Source organism: Pagrus major, chromosome 15 (assembly GCF_040436345.1).
Source record: "Pagrus major chromosome 15, Pma_NU_1.0".
NCBI lineage: Eukaryota > Metazoa > Chordata > Actinopteri > Spariformes > Sparidae > Pagrus > Pagrus major.
The window spans coordinates 6,595,099-6,610,975 of NC_133229.1; the positions used below are offsets into that span (position 1 = coordinate 6,595,099).

At 40.4% G+C, this 15,877-nt stretch overlaps 1 protein-coding gene across 2 annotated transcripts; it reads right to left on the bottom strand.

Moving 5' to 3' along the window:
- Nucleotides 1-9,115: 9,115 nt before the first annotated feature.
- LOC141009847 (cystatin-like) lies at nucleotides 9,116-9,969 on the bottom strand. 2 transcript variants are annotated; one of them, XM_073482573.1, is made up of 4 exons: nucleotides 9,871-9,969; nucleotides 9,560-9,770; nucleotides 9,375-9,482; nucleotides 9,116-9,245 (listed from the first exon to the last, which is right to left on the bottom strand). In XM_073482573.1, the coding sequence occupies exons 2-4, from the start codon at nucleotides 9,767-9,769 to the stop codon at nucleotides 9,159-9,161; spliced, it is 405 nt and encodes a 134-aa protein (XP_073338674.1). In that variant the 5' UTR covers nucleotide 9,770; nucleotides 9,871-9,969; the 3' UTR covers nucleotides 9,116-9,158. The 2 variants fall into 2 exon arrangements, with proteins under 2 accessions (XP_073338674.1, XP_073338673.1); XM_073482572.1 differs by lacking the exon at nucleotides 9,871-9,969 and having other exon boundaries at nucleotides 9,560-9,864.
- Between the last annotated feature and the right edge of the window lie 5,908 nt (nucleotides 9,970-15,877).

The window sequence follows — 15,877 nt, forward strand, 5'->3', positions numbered from 1 at the left end:
CCCTTGACAAAACATCTTAATTAGTGCTTGTTTCATCGGGTCAGCTATTGGCTGTTTTATTGGCTGCATCACAACATAGCAGTAATACGTGACCTTTGCAGAGAGGATTTCTGGACAACCCGGACACTGCATCACTTCAGTGAGACCCCGTCAGAGAGGGCAGGTTTCTTTCTACATTCATCTGGGGAAAAACATCTGTAGGTGACTTAAAGGACACTTCTTCCACCTGTACTACAGCTTAACATTTCATTCCTTTAATTAACTTTTCTCTATATTCTATTTGCCGAAATAGAATTAAAACACTGTTTTCACACTTGACTGTGAAATTAGTTTTAAGAAGAAAGCTCAGTATTAACCGTATTTAGGTACTTGTGCGCGTGTGCTTTTTTCCCACATTAGTTAGCCACTGTTGTAGTTCAGGAGATAAATACGAAGTGAACCTTTCAGCTGATCAAACTATGTCTGTATGACAAGACCTTGACCACATGATTGATCACCTGCTCTTATCACAACAATAACCAGTCCACCTGCTGCTGATCACACGCACTCTGCAAAATTCGATTGCAAAACACACATGGCCCTCAGTGTACTCTACCTCATGTCTTATCCAAAAACTCAAGGTCTTCACGCTCATCTATCAAATACAGCTGGCCTTTGCCCATACCATAGAGCCATAGTAATTTTAATGGAACGTGTTGTTAATTTTTAAGTTTTTATGATGATTTAAAACGATACAAAGGAACAAATTATAAGTGGTTAAAGGGAGGCAAAGGAAGAATGTGTCTATTCGTGATATCCGTCAAACATAAGGACAAAAGAAGGGGGCAGTTCATATGGCGGTGAGGTGGGGGTGAGGAACTGACAACGGCTTCAAGCAGGGAAACAAGATGTCAAGCAGGCGTTAATAAAGACATACAGTAGTCACAGCGAGGGATGGCCCTTCAATAACATATGTTGCACTGCATACAGTATGTACAGAGGGGTGATGTTACCATGCAAAACACAAGAAATGATCTCCTCATCCTTTTAATTTTTATATTTTTCTGTTATATTAAAACGGTGTGAGAGTCTGGAACATTACAGACTTCACCTTGTGCACATTTTATCACATCTAGAGAGCTAAAACGCGATAAAAAAAACAGCATATATGACTGCGTATATGGAGCAGATTTATAAGTCACACCATAAAACCTCACCCCTTGTCATAGTTTAAAAAGACATGGCACCGCACAAATGTGTTGCTTGAGTTACGGTGCAGGGTTAAGACAAAGTCCAGGAAAATGCAGTGTTGCAGGTAAAGTGCTGTGTAATTCCAGCCCAGAGAAGGGACTTGAGGGACCAGGCAAAGAGCAATGCGGCTCACTGTGCATTTGTGATTGATGGTCTCTGTCTGTGCAATAGCTGACTGAGCAACATGTACATCTCTCTTATTCACACACTTAATGGCATGCACACAATCCATAGTGTGCTCTGCCTAACATGCATGCGGCATAACCCATACATGTAATGTGCATGTGAAGCCTTCACGTCAGGCCCTTCATGGTGGCTCATTTGGCGAAGGAACATACCATTTGGAGTGCGACTTCGGATCTCTGTCGATGTCTTTCATCCCGTGCTCCCTCCCATTCACATACACTGTTGAAACAAAAAGGAAAAAAGGGGAAATTAATCTTTAATGTCCTTCAGAAATGTGCATAATATACATATCATTGTACTTTGATAATATGGATCAACAATATTGCATACTGTATGAGCATATTCCCTCCCCTCCAATCCTTGATCCTGTCACGTCTCTGTTGTCTAGTGCCAAGACATGTCTGGTCTGGCTTTTGGCCAGGCTGGGCTGGTCGCCACCACAGCTACCCCAGCAGCCTAGCAGGCAGGCCTAGCTTAATGCTGACACATCGCTAACATCAGCCAGGGAGAGGAGACCTCTGGGAGATGCTGAAACATCAGCACAGCACCATTTCAGATTTACAAGGAGGGGATACACTTGCTCATCTGCAGCAGAATTTTAAAGAAATGTCACACGATCATTGCGGCCTTTAAAGGCTTAATAATCACCTGTATTTAAAGATCCCCGTGAGGCCGATACGATGTAAACTGGCAGAAAATTGTGGAAATTCCTCTAAAACGGCCACACCCCCTTCAAACGAACCAATGATTATTCACATAAAGCCATTATAAAACAAAACAAATACATCAGAATATTGATTAAGTCCTCGTTTTAATGGTTTGCATTCAATGCAGTGTGGTATTAAGGGTGTAACCTGCACGAGGTACAAACACATATATTCTTTATGTTGGGTAAACTGGTGAATTAGTCATTTATATTAGTTGAATTCTGTTTCTGTTTTAGGCTTAACAAAGATATAAAGCTGTAATAAAAATTGCAGAACGCCTGATTCTTCCAAAGAGTATATGTTTTATCCTTTACAGACGTTATTCGGCAAAATCGACTGAGCAGCGTTGCCGTTAATAAGAGTAGATGGCATTTACGAACAATCAGGAGGTTATTTAAATGCTTGCATAACGAAGTGGGTTAAAACGACACAAAGGAAGGTTAAAAACCATTACAGTACAGCTGAAACTGACCTTAATAGTGACCAGCCTCCTCACAATACAAATCTAATTTTTGTTCCTTGTATATGATTATAATGGCTGCCCTTTGTGCTAAGCAAGCCATGCAAATGAGATTGGCAGAAACGAGCAAGCGTCATCGATATGCTCAGATATAACCAGGAGTGCCACTGATTGATGATGCAAACCTTCTCCCTATAGCCTCTCCTGTGACCTCTGACTCCTAACCCCTCGAGGGGTTAAACTTATTACCCTTTGACTCGCGTGACCTCTGCTATGAAAGGAGCTAGATTGAAGGATGACCACGGCTTAGGTCCTATTGGCCGATCTCTGACCAAACTGTGGCCAGAGGGATGACCATCCGAACCCTTGAGGGATGTGACCCTGGCCCTGCCACACGCTCTGTGGATAATACTATTAACAGGTCAATACAAGCCGAAAAAAAAATATGGGGGGAGAGGACGCTGATTTAACCTAAAGGATGAGCAGAAGAAAGGGATGAGGTGGAGATGGGGTGGAAGGAACAGATTTGCACGATGGATTTGGGGGTTATTTGTCAGGTCTGTTTGAACAAATGGTCGCCAATTTGATTTCCAAACAGTGATGTAATTTTGAATAGGCAATAATAGTAGGTCAGTCGAGAAAACTTCAACATTGCTCATTTACAGCGTGTACAGCCATTATTGTGTCCCGAAAGAACGTGCAAAAGCAACGAAACTGAGCCAAATGTTTTATTAATCTAAGAAATTCACGGCATCGACTAAACACAAGCAAAATAATGCAAGAATTTTAGCTTAGTCATCCTGTAAAATCGTGCTAAAGCTCAGTAGAGTTATAACGAATGTAAAACTTAAGCTTCTGTTTCATATAGAAATAAAAAGCCCATAGTAAATATTTGAATCAATATATTGGAGCAGTGCTGCTTTAAACTGTACCTCCATCTCTGGGAGGAGCAGAAGAGGGGTGTATTGGGTGTTCGCCAATACAGCACGCTACATGCAAGACATGTGCTCTCACTCCCTCTCTAACAGACACACACACACACATGCACACACACACACAGACACCACGTTAAAGGATTATTAGCCAATTTTACCACTATCTACCTTATTTCTATCTAATAAAGTATGTAATCTGGTCCAAGTTTTTATACGCTACATAAATCTACTTTTTCATGATGAGAAGGCGAACAAAATGCAGCATGGCCACAACTCAACTGACTAATAGTTTTCTTCAAGAAAAGAAAAATTGTTTTACTATTACTGTAACAAATGCTGGGCAACGTGACGAACCATGAATCACCCAAAAAAAAACTCCCAAAATTCGCTGCTCATGTCCAACTCTTTCACACCCACCATCACCACTATCACACCAAAAAACACACAATACTCTGTTATTGTAAGGCTGCTGCCATGTATTTCCACTAGACTTGCTTTGAGTGAAAACCTCTACCCAAACATCATGAATACGCATATAGAGGGTGTACACAGGGCATACATAATGCGCTTTGTCTCCCTCCACCCCTAAGAGTTGAGCGCCAATAAAAATAATAAAACGCAAGACTAAATAATGCAACAAGCGGCCAAAGCCATGACTCCAGTAAAATTAGTTTTGAAAAAGGAATTATGGGATAATAAAATAAATCGAGCTCAAACACATGTAGCCGATGGAATCCACTCCACTAAAGTTGTCAGACCTGCGGCTAGAGTCGAGCTTGTAAACAACCGTGCCAGCATGCATTCAGTCTCACACAAACGCACATGCAATCTCACACAAACGCGTTAGTAAAGCATAGGCTCACAGATTACTCCGAACAATGAAGAGAGGAAAATCTTCGAGCAAAGAAGGAGAAACGACAAAACCAAAGAAAACTGATGAAGAATTGGGAGAAATGGCAGACAGGAGGAAGAAACAAACTGAAAACAGCACCTTCTGAAGCATCCATGTGATGAGAGAAGGGTGGGACACCTGCAGAACCTCGCATGGTCTATCCAGAGCTCTTCAGCGACTGCTTCCTCACGGAGCAGAGTGTGTGTATGAGCCAGAAAGAGGGAGAGAGAGAGTATGTGTGTGTGGTGGTGGCTGAGGGAGGGGATCCTACCCCTCCTCCTGAGGACTGTGCCTCCTTAACAGGATGGAGGGGTAGGTGGGGCCACTGCAATAAAGCAAACACACACACACATGCACCCATTTCTCTATGGCTGTTATGTCCTCGCTTCTCTCGCTCTTTCCCGCCTCCACACTTCCATCTTTCCAAGACTTGCACTCAACCTCCTTCCTTCGCAGACTTGCTCTCATTCCTCTTGCCTCGTGTTGCCTCTGAATCTGTCTGCCAGGCTCTTACACTCTCCCCCTACCTTTCATCTCCCACCCCTCCCTACCCTTTTGCCCCTATCCCTTCCTCTCTCACTGTATGGTAATATTAACATGCTCCCATTAATCTGGAGAGGAGAGGGACATATGCTGTTTCTGGCTGGTGGTCCACAACCTGCTAAACTCCTGGGGTGTGTGTTTGTGCGCACTGTGTGTGTGTGTGTGTGTCCCGTCGGTCTTTAGTCTCATAATACTACAGCGCTGAGATTAAGCGGGACAGTCAGAGAGCATGGTGTGTTTGAGAGATGAAAAGAGAGGAGAGGGGACAGCGGGGAGAGGGGAAGAGGAGAGAGGAGTGGTGCCACGATCAACAGCAGCCAAGCACACTTTTTTTAACCTTTTATAGTTCTCTCTCTGGGTCGCTGTGCCACCGCCACCACCACCCCTCCTCCCCTACGCTTATCCAGCCACCAAACACATATCCCATCTGATTCGGGGAGTAGCCATCCCTACATAAATCATTCGCTTATTCCATTGGCCACACGTTACATTGAAAGTATTGATTTTTCTCCTCACCCCCTCCTGCCGCAGCACTGATTGCAAGGAAACCCTTCACAACGGTCACAAACAGGAAGTGGAAAAACAAACCACGGGTGCGTTTTCGATTGTCCACAATGGCGGATTCTGAAGCTTTAGTTACAACACCGAAGATCTGTGCTTTGCTGCACACAGCACACACCATGGAAAAGCCAGAGAAGGCATGTGAAATTTTTTTTAAAAAAGGAAAAAAAACCTAATAATCAGCAAAATGGAACTAGTGGGTCAAAACGATACCTCGCCCTGCAGCCACTTTATCCCCAAACACCCCACGAATCATCAGTACTACAAAAGGAGCCATTACGTACATCTGATCAGTCCAAAGACATATAAAAGTGTAGTTTTGGAGCATGAAAGGACTAAACATTAAACATTTTAAAAAGGTGAGACACAAAACAGCACAGGAAACTCCACGGTTTTAAATGAACCACTGTCCTTAGATTAAAACTGACCATCAGAGGAGCAAACGCTGCTGTTTCCATGACAGCACAGCTGAGGGTACTTTGAACTCTGACCTTTTACCCTGCCTGTGCTCTGAAGCGGTGACCAAGCCCAGGGTCAATCAAAAGGAAGGTCAGCTGGGGCCAAATGGTAATGACCCTCTCTGGTTACGCAACTGCACCATATCAACCTCCTCCGAGGAGCATCCAAGCATCATTCATCCTAATCAGAGCGGTGCACCTTCCAGGAGCACAGGGTGATGCTGCCTCTGGGTAATGAGATAGGTGCAAGTCTTTGTGACGGTGCATGAAAGATTGAGAGCCAAATACAGGAAACTGAAATAAGAAAAGATGATGAAGCTACACAAGACAGCTGCAATAACTAGTTGATTAAATTAATTAGCTGATCGAAAGAAGATCAGTTGGGAACTATTTTGATAATCTATTGATCGTTTCAGTCATTTTTTCAAGCAAAAATGTTTTATTAACATTTTATAGACTAAATCAACCATGAAAATAATCTGCAGATTTATTAATAATGAAAATTATCGTTAGTTGTAGCCCTACTACACAAGACATGAAGCATTTATAATGATAGATTTTAGTCCATTTGTTATAGTACATCCATGGGTTAATACCCTGATTTAATTGGTAGCAATTTCGTATTGTGTACTAATCACTTCAAGTATTCCTTCAGGAGCGACTTTGATAAAATCATTGGCCTACATTATTTCACGATGATGTGCTGTAACACTAACTGGGATGAGAAGAGGGCAGTGAGCAGCAAAATGTAATAATGGTTGGAGTTATACATCTCAACACGTGGTAGGCAATGAACAGCTAGACGGGGTACTGAAGCAGAGGAAGCAGGATATTTTACAGTTAAAAAATAAACTTCCTCAAAAACAGGGATCTTCAGTCCTGGTCGTCAGGGACTCCTGCCCTGCATGCTCTACATGTTTCCCTGCTCCAACTCACCTGATTCAAATGAATGGGTCGTTATCAGACTTCAGCAGAGCTTGATGACGAGCTGATTATTTGAATCAGGTGTGTTGGAGCAGGGAACATTTGAAACATGCAGGGCTCCACATGACCAGGACTGAAGATCAATGGTCTAAAACTGAAACATTAAACTAAACTGTGACTTTAATAATGATATATTACCCCAACCAGCTTTTTTCGCATTATAATCTCTTTTAAAAAAAACGTTTTATATGGACACATATCAGACAACATATACCCCTATACTGATATCTGTGATAGGCCAATATTGGCCTATTATTATTATTATTGTTATTAATATTATAAGTCAATCAATATATCGGTCAGACTCTGTATCATCAGTACTGTGGATACAATGACTAGGTGGGTAAAGGAAAGTATTAAAAGAAGTGGGACAGTCTGGTAAGTTCAGAAAATTACATCACTTCACCATAATGCAACCTTAAAACCAGGAAAAAACATACTTATGCCATATCACGATAACGATCTAAGCGATATAAAGCCTCCTTTCAAGAATACGATAAATTATTGATATATTGCCCAATCCTGGATGTGATATTCAAAAGCAACATTTTTCCTGTATACTGGATGCCTGTGATGACTCAGCAAAAAATAAGGAATGGTTTAATAAGTGATGAGACAACAAAATAGTCAGATCCATCAACTATGATGTAGGACAAGTGTAAAAACTACTGGATTTGTCCACATCCCGAGAGGAAGAGGGGATGATCTTTAAGAAAGGATGACACTGTCTTGGGGTAGAGAAACTGGGTTGGAAGAGAAGGGGGAAAGACAGATGAAGGGGTGGAGGGACTGATCAGAGGGGTGCCAGACACAAAGAGGCCAGGCCATGGCCGGTGGCACGCGATGGGCAGATTAACCAGCGTTTCCTCCCCTAACTGAAGCATTAGGACACCTGACTGAGTCCCGCCAATGGCAGCCAGCCAAGGATTTGTGGGGGGAGAGAGACAAGCTGGGGCTCGCCTTTCAACACTCAGGCTCTTCAACAACACAAAGAGGGGTGGGGTGGTGTTCGTGGGGGGAAAAATAAAAAAAAAATCTGGGGGAGATGGGCTGGTGGCTTGGAGTGGGGAGGGAGAGGGGGGTACAAGCCTTACCCCTCACCATCTGCTGCCCAGGCTAAGTGAGGACAGGGGTAGGGCCAGAGTGCAGGGTGGAGTATGTGAGCGCGTGCACGGGGAAAAAAACACACGTGTATCTGCGTGCACGCACCTGTTAGTGTGTCAGTGGGTGGGTGGGTGAGTGGAATGGCAGATGGACAGGGCATACTCCTGGCACCGGGAGCTTCGATGTTAGTCATCCCCACGTTAAGGAGTGTCCCCCTTCCCCCACATTCCTAACCCCTGCTACCTAATCCACAGTGCCAGCCAATTCTTTATGTTTTGCTCAGTTTGATTAAGACATCCATGATTAGAGACATTATGGGGTGTGGGTGTGTGTGAACCGCTTATCCATGCGGCTGTTTACTGTAATCAAAGCCAAACAGATGCAGCCTCTTTTGCACCAATGCCACTTAGCAATATCGGCTACTTTAAGTACTGTAAGACACATTTTATCTGTCAAAAACCTTAGTTTTTAAAATTTCCTTCTTTTGAATGAGTGATGCAAAAAAGAGGACCTCCTAAAATGATACCAGATTATGTATCTATACACCGTCTTTGACATAATTCCCCCCTTGTGCTGTGTTTATTCGTATGTTATCAGTGAGTCGTTTCCCCCAGTAAAAAAAAAAAAAAAGGGGGTCAGAGCAGCAGACAGTTCAGTCTTGCTGCGCAGTAATCTGAAAATGCCTGTAATCCTCCATACAGAGCCCTTCTGGAGACCGTGATTGTAGTGTGGAGAGGTGTAGCCTCGTCTCCGTTTAGCAGCCATGTGTCTGACCGGGCTTGACACGCAACCAGAGCCTTACAGCTGCCAGGACACACACTGAGAGATGAGGCACAGTAAAGCTGCCCCGGTCACTCACTGGAATAATTATGCCATTTTTCGCCTTACAATGCAGAGTGAGTGCAGGTCACTGAACTTATTCAACTCAGTGTTAGAACAAGTGGCATGTGTGGGAGCCAATGAAATCACTGGTTTATGAGCCATAAATGCAGGGTGTGGACAGTTATTAATAAGCGCCATTTCTGAAATCTGAGATGAACACAATACAACACAGCTGAATGATAACTGTTTACTTGCCAGCACCAATCAGAGTTTCAGTCAATTATATGGGTGACACCTCTTTTGTGTGAGTACACGTGAATCTTCCCAAGGGATTTCTGTAACGACGAAGTGGCACCAGAGCTCCTGAAATAAATGGACATTTGATGAGCGCGTCTTTTTAAACAATGTGCACAGTGAGAAAATAAACTGGCTGCTGCCGCCTTTTTTTATTATTATCATCATCATTAATGTGTGTCATAATATTGAACTTGCCTTGTGTTCAGAGTTGAAACCACATGCTTCACCATCACTCGTGTCGCTCGACTTGCACACTGTCCGACCGAGCCGCACCTCCAGGATCAACTTTATCCCCGCAACCACCTGAAAGGACAAAACTCATTACAGGCGTCTGTTTTTTTAAGGTTCAGAGCTACGCTGACTCCAGAATTAAGTGTTACCTGAATTTTGGCCGATGTTATGTTCATAATTTTGTAGGCAAACCGGTCCTCGGTGTAGTCCCTGTTGAATTCAAACACGGCAAACCGAGCCGCCGCCTCCACCTCGGTGCCGTTCACCGGGACCTCACGGGGCTGACCGGTCATCACATGTTGGGCGGTCACTACGCGACTGAGCCAAGCACACAGCGAAATACAAACCCAGACCGACATCCTGAACGCAGAAAAGTCGTTCAAAATGGTGAATAAGAGTCTCGTTTCTTGGTTTTAAGTGGCTGAGGTGGCGTTGAAACGTGCTAGCTGCAAACACACACCTGTTTCCTGTCTGTTGATTCACAGATGAGTGTCCGAGCTGAACATGACCGCAGCTAATGACAAAACAAGGCTAATGTGTGTTAGAGACAGAACAATAAAATACATTAGAAGAATAGGAAAATGTGAGAATACCAGTTTATGTTAATTTATCAAGAGAAATACAGCAACGGCCTTTTCAGGCTAGGCTACATCAACAGTACTCACAGCTACGTGATAAAATAGGTGTGACGCCATTTTCTCTTCATTAACACAGTGTTACACTACTTTTGTTTTCCCCACACAAACCTACAGTTCATAGTTACACATGTCTGCTTATAATTTCTTAAACTTTTCAAAAAGTTTAAGAAAACAACATACAAGTTGATTAATCAACTAGCTGATCCAAAGAAAAATAATTGCAGAAGTTTGTGATGATCGTTTCTTTTAAAGCGTAGACGTGCTGGTTCCAGCTTCTTAAATGTGGGGATTTGTTGGGGTTTTTTGGTCATGATAGTAAATGAGAAGTCTTTGGTTCTGGACTGGAACAGAAGACATCACTCAATAATGAAAATAATAAAGTTTTATTTTTATTTTTTGTCTATGTTTCAGTACAGTGACCTGTCTTAGGCTACATGAGCAACAATCAGATTAAAAATCATCAAGCACAGCTGTGACTCCATTTTATCTTCATTAAGACAGCATTAGGCAACTTTCATACCGTCAGTCCCTTCATTTTCTTTTCTATGGCAACAAAATTCTGCTTATAATTTCTAAAACTATTTAAAAAGTGGAAGAAAATAACACGTGTAACTAGTGCTGCCACAATAAGTCGGTTAAATCATTAGTCGATCCAAAGAAAATGAATTGCTGGCTATTTTGATGAACAATTAATCGTTCCATATTTTCTGGTTTCAGCTTCTAAAATGTTGCTTATTTTCTTTGCCATGACAGTAAATGAAGAGTCTTTGGGTTCTGGACTGGACACAATAAAAGATTTGAAGACATCACTCGATAATGAAAATAGTAACACTTTGTGTTTCAGTACTTTGACCGTAGGCTACGTGACCAGTGAACATTAGAAAAATCAAGCACAGGTGTGACGCCATTTTATCTGAAGACAGTACTGGGAAATTTTGATACCTTCATGTTTTTGTTAGTCCCACACAAACCTTCACTTTATGGTAACACAATTCTTACTTTAAATTTCTAAAACTATTTCACAAGTTGAAGAAAATAACACATTTGCAAATAGAGCTACAGCAGTAAGTCGTTTAATCAAGTAGTTCATCCAAAGGAAAATAATTGCAGACTTTTTTGATGATTGATGAGACTTTGGGTTCTGGACGGGACAAAAGAAGAAATTTGAAGACATCGCTCAATAATGAAAATAGTAAAACTTTATTGTTTAAGAGAAATACAGCAAATTTTCAGTGCAATGACCTGTCTTAGGCTACATGAACAAGGATCATTATAAAAATCATCAAGCACAGGTGCGACTTCATTTGATCCTAATTAAGACAGTATATGGCAACTTTCATACACAATTTTTTTGTTAGTCCCACACAAACCTTCATTTTATGGTAACAACATTCTGCTTATAATTTCTAAACCTATTTTACATGTCAAAGAAAATCACACGTGTAACTACAGCTGCGACAGTTAGTCGATTAAATGATTAGTCGATCCAAAGAAAAATGAATTGCTGACTATTTTGATGAACAATGAATCGTTTCAGTCACTTGTTCAAGAAGAAATGTCAAATATTTTCTGGTTCCAGCTTCCTGAATCTTAGGATTTGCGGCTTATCTTTGTCATTTATGATGGTAAATGAGGATTCTTAGGGCATTACACTGATGATTGGGCAAAAGAAGCAATGCAAACACGTCACTTTGGGCTCTGTGAAATTCTGATGAGCATTCTTCACATTTTTTTTTTTAGATTTCATGATTAATCATGAAAACAACTGGCAGATCAATTGAGAATGAAAATAATCATTAGTTGTAGCTCTATTTACTACAGTATTGTGAAATGTTACTAACATACGGACACAGTAATATTTTTTCCATACTGATCCACACAAAAATACTTTGATATGAAAATAGAAACAAACAAATTTCACAGACAACCACTGTGTTTTTAGAAGTCACATAATTAAGGTGAATGGAGGTCACCTGTGTGAAATCAAGGTGTGATGTGTTTTTGCAGTATTCTGCCCTATCTGGATGGCCCCACTGCTGAGGTGTGACCCCCTTTGGATCATTATTCAGCATTATTTTTATTCCTGCAGCCTCGCCTCCATTTTTTTTGTCAGTCCCACAGAAAGCCTGCATTTTAAGGTAACACAATTCTGCTCATACTCCATAAAACTATTTGAAGAGTCAAAGAAAATAACACATTTGTAACAGCATTGTCAAATTTTATTGTTTAACACCGACACTGTGGGATTTTTTCCCCACATTGATCAACAAAAAAATACTTTAATATCAAAATATAACTATGAAAATGTAAAACCTCAAAGTCACAGATGTCAACTCGCTTTACATGGTCATTTGTTTTTAGAAGTCATATAATTAAGTTGAATGGACATCACCTGTGTGTAATAAAGCTTGGACAAGTGATTTGACCTTAAATACTGCAGGTAAGTACATTTAATGGCAAGAATCATTAAGTCAAAGGAATATTCGAAACCATTACAGGACAAAACTACTGGAGGTTATCAACAGAGCTCCTGACTAAATTCCTAGGTTACTGAATAAGCCTTAAAATAGGGATATCACATAGCACTGCTGTAACTTAAAGCTCATCATACTAAATGTAATATTTGGTGTAAACAAAGCCGCACTCACAAAAGCAAATGAAAATGTGAAAAATGTGGCAGGACCTGACTCCCTATGCGACGCACGGGGGAACCACAGATCCATTCATATGCAGTCAAGCCCGCAACTGCTGCCAAAGGTGACATTACCTAATATTAAATAGAAGAGTCAATTCTGTTATTTTGTGTTTTTAACTGAAATTTGAAGTATATGTAGATATTTGACACTGAAAACCTTTGCTTGATCACAGTGGAAAGAAAGAAAGAAAGAAAGAAAGAAAGAAAGAAAGAAAGAAAGAAAGAAAGAAAGAAAGAAAGAAAGAAAAACACTTAATTTTTCATGTTGGTGAACACAAATATGCCAAAGTCCAATGGTAGTGAATACGTTTCATAGGCAGTATTTTTTTTTGTTGCAATTTATAAGCTTCATTTTCCTCCTTAGCAGTAAATGAATGCACCTTCCAGTAATACCTCACTCTACAACAAGGTTAACAATAAATGTAATTGCCTCACAAATTAATTACCTTTGTTTCATGAGTAGTATATAGTATTGATTATGGTACTTATGGTATCCTTGATAAATAGCAGCTACTTTGCTCAGATGAGGGCTTGAAAATTGTTTCTATCTTTTCTTTTCTACTTTATCGACGGTGATATGTTGTGGTTTCTTTCTTGTGACAAATGTACTTATTGTTAGTCGCTTTGGACAAAAGCGTCTGCTAAATGCCCTAAATGTAAGTATAAAGGCACTACAACTTGCATTTACAATCATGTTTTAGAATGATAAATAAATTAACAAAGTGTCTTGAACCTTGTGTTAGTCACTGAATTAAAATACTTATCAATTTGAGAAAGTTTGCAGGGCTATTTGGATTATAAATTGCCAGTTATTGTGTGTATGAACAGAAGTTGTTCTGTTTTTGTCCACTCTTGCCAGGAGCTTAAATTTTAGACATGGCATCTTTATAAATCTCATTATAGCTGATGGAACAAATTATTACTGGTTGTGTTGACTACTGTTGCAAACCAAATTGCCCCTCAGGGACAATAAAGTCTTTATGATCTAATCTTATTTAATCTAAAATATACTGTGGATTGTGCATTTGATGCAGACAAATTTCGAGGAACGTCTTGATCTTGAGTTTGCAGAGTCACACTGATGAGAGGCTCTTGCAGTCGGGGAGCAGCGATGGCCAAAGCAGGAGCACGGTGCTGCTTGATGGGCAACGGTCCCTAAAAGACATGATGGGGGGGGGAAATAGGGATTACTGGAAAGGAAGCAGTTAAAGAATATGTTTTTTGGATTTGACTTTAAAGGTACTGCTCTAGTAAAAAAGGCACAACACAAAAGAGATTCCTGTCTGTTCTTAAAGGCATTGATTGTCCAGAATCCTGAGACGCTGTGTAGCGTGGGTGGGAGACAGCATACTGAAGGTGGGTGCAGGGTTTTGTTTTGTTCTGTTTTGTACGCTAGAAAAGGATCTCTTCAAGGCCAGTATGATCAGTATGAATAATTACATTACAAGTCTGCTACTAATGATAATCTTCAGTCTTCTTCATTCACTGATTAATAGTTAAAAAAAACAGTTAAAGACTCCCTTTATAGTTCAGACTCCAAGGTGGTAAATTACAATTTCACGGTTTGTTTGATCAACGGCCCAAAACCACATGACACTCAGTTAACTGTCATATATGACATAGAGACATCAGCAAATCCTCACACTAAAAAGCTGTCACCAGATAATGTTTGGCTCAGCATATGACTCAAACAATTAATTGGTTGCTAATTTGTCAAATGACCAATCGATTAATGGACTAATCATTTCAAGTTTCGATTACAGCAGCAAATAACTTAGTGTACATATGAGCATATAAATATTGTATTGAGATAGACTTGAAATACCGTAACCCAGTCTTTCATAAACCTCTTCTGCCCTGAAGAACCAACAATTACAAACGTGTTACAGCTGAGATTTTTATTAGCTTTTAAAACCTGAAATTCTTGGAGAAAGTACAGTTTTCAGAAATGCCATTCTGAGCCACGAGCAAAAAATAAATTAAAACAGACCACAGTGTGACATATCTTATCAACAAACTTAATTTGATGTAACGGTGCTGATATAAATACTTTATCTCTCTTTTATTCTTTTACTATTTGATTGATCTTCAATCAATTGCAGGAACTGGCAGATACAGGAACAGCTAAGTTATATCAACGTGGACACATGTTTTCATACAACCACAGTTCATTACTGAAGTGCATATGTGGGGAAAATAATTCAGATAATCTACCTAAGGAAAGGTAATAATACAACATACACATTTAAAAAATAAACTCCATCACAAATAAAGATCTTGTAAACTTTTACTCCATATTATATACCTGCATCAGTATTACTGTAACATGTAGGCAGCACATAGCTGGTGGAGGTGGAGCTATTTGTAACAAGCCTAATTTATATACTTTGGGTAGTTTAATCTTAAACATGGCATCATGTTTATTTTTAATTGATTATAAGCTTTGTATGACAGAAATCTTTACTTGTGGAGTCACTGTAGCTGTGAAATAAGTGCAGTGGCGTAAAAAGTACATACAAGCTGCAATACTGAAATGTAGTTAAGTATAAAATAGCGTTATGGAAAATGGAAAAACTCCACAATAAAAGAACAGAAGTGTCTTAAACATGGTATTTAAGTAGCCACAGTCCTAGAGTAAAAGTACGTTCAAAAGTAATTAATGTACAAGTAATGAGCGTACCAAGTTACTCTTCAGTGACCCAGCTGTTAGCAGGAGTCCTGCTTGCTAGCATCCAGCTAACGTACCGGTGTTTTCTTACCAACTTTTTAAGAGGCTGGCAGCGTGACATCGATCACTTAAAGACCCAGCTGACTGCCGGTTGACCATGGAAGTTAAACCTATAGTCATTCATTTATTCATTCCCAATATATTTCATAATAACAAAATAAAACGTACCATCAGTAGCCCGGTAGCCATGAAATATAAAACATCATTCTTCTTCGTTGAGCCTCTTTGCAGCTCATCACAGTATTTTACGGCAGTGTACAAACAGCGAACGGCGCATTACCGCCACCTACCGACTCGGAGTTTGAACTGATTTTTCAGCAAAACAGCTTTTACAGTACGAAGTCTCTCCCTCGACCTGTAATTCGTTTTCTTATCATATAACCCGAAAAAGATGCACTCTAGTAAT

What these genes read in the sequence shown, in the direction of transcription:
- LOC141009847 (XM_073482573.1), bottom strand. Translation starts at nt 9,769, where the DNA reads ATGTCGGTCTGGGTTTGTATTTCGCTGTGTGCTTGGCTCAGTCGCGTA. An exon ending in TAACATCGGCCAAAATTCAG is followed by an intron (nt 9,483 to 9,559) that starts GTAACACTTAAT and finishes TTGTCCTTTCAG; the next exon opens with GTGGTTGCGGGGATAAAGTT. An exon ending in GTTTCAACTCTGAACACAAG is followed by an intron (nt 9,246 to 9,374) that starts GCAAGTTCAATA and finishes CATTTATTTCAG; the next exon opens with GAGCTCTGGTGCCACTTCGT.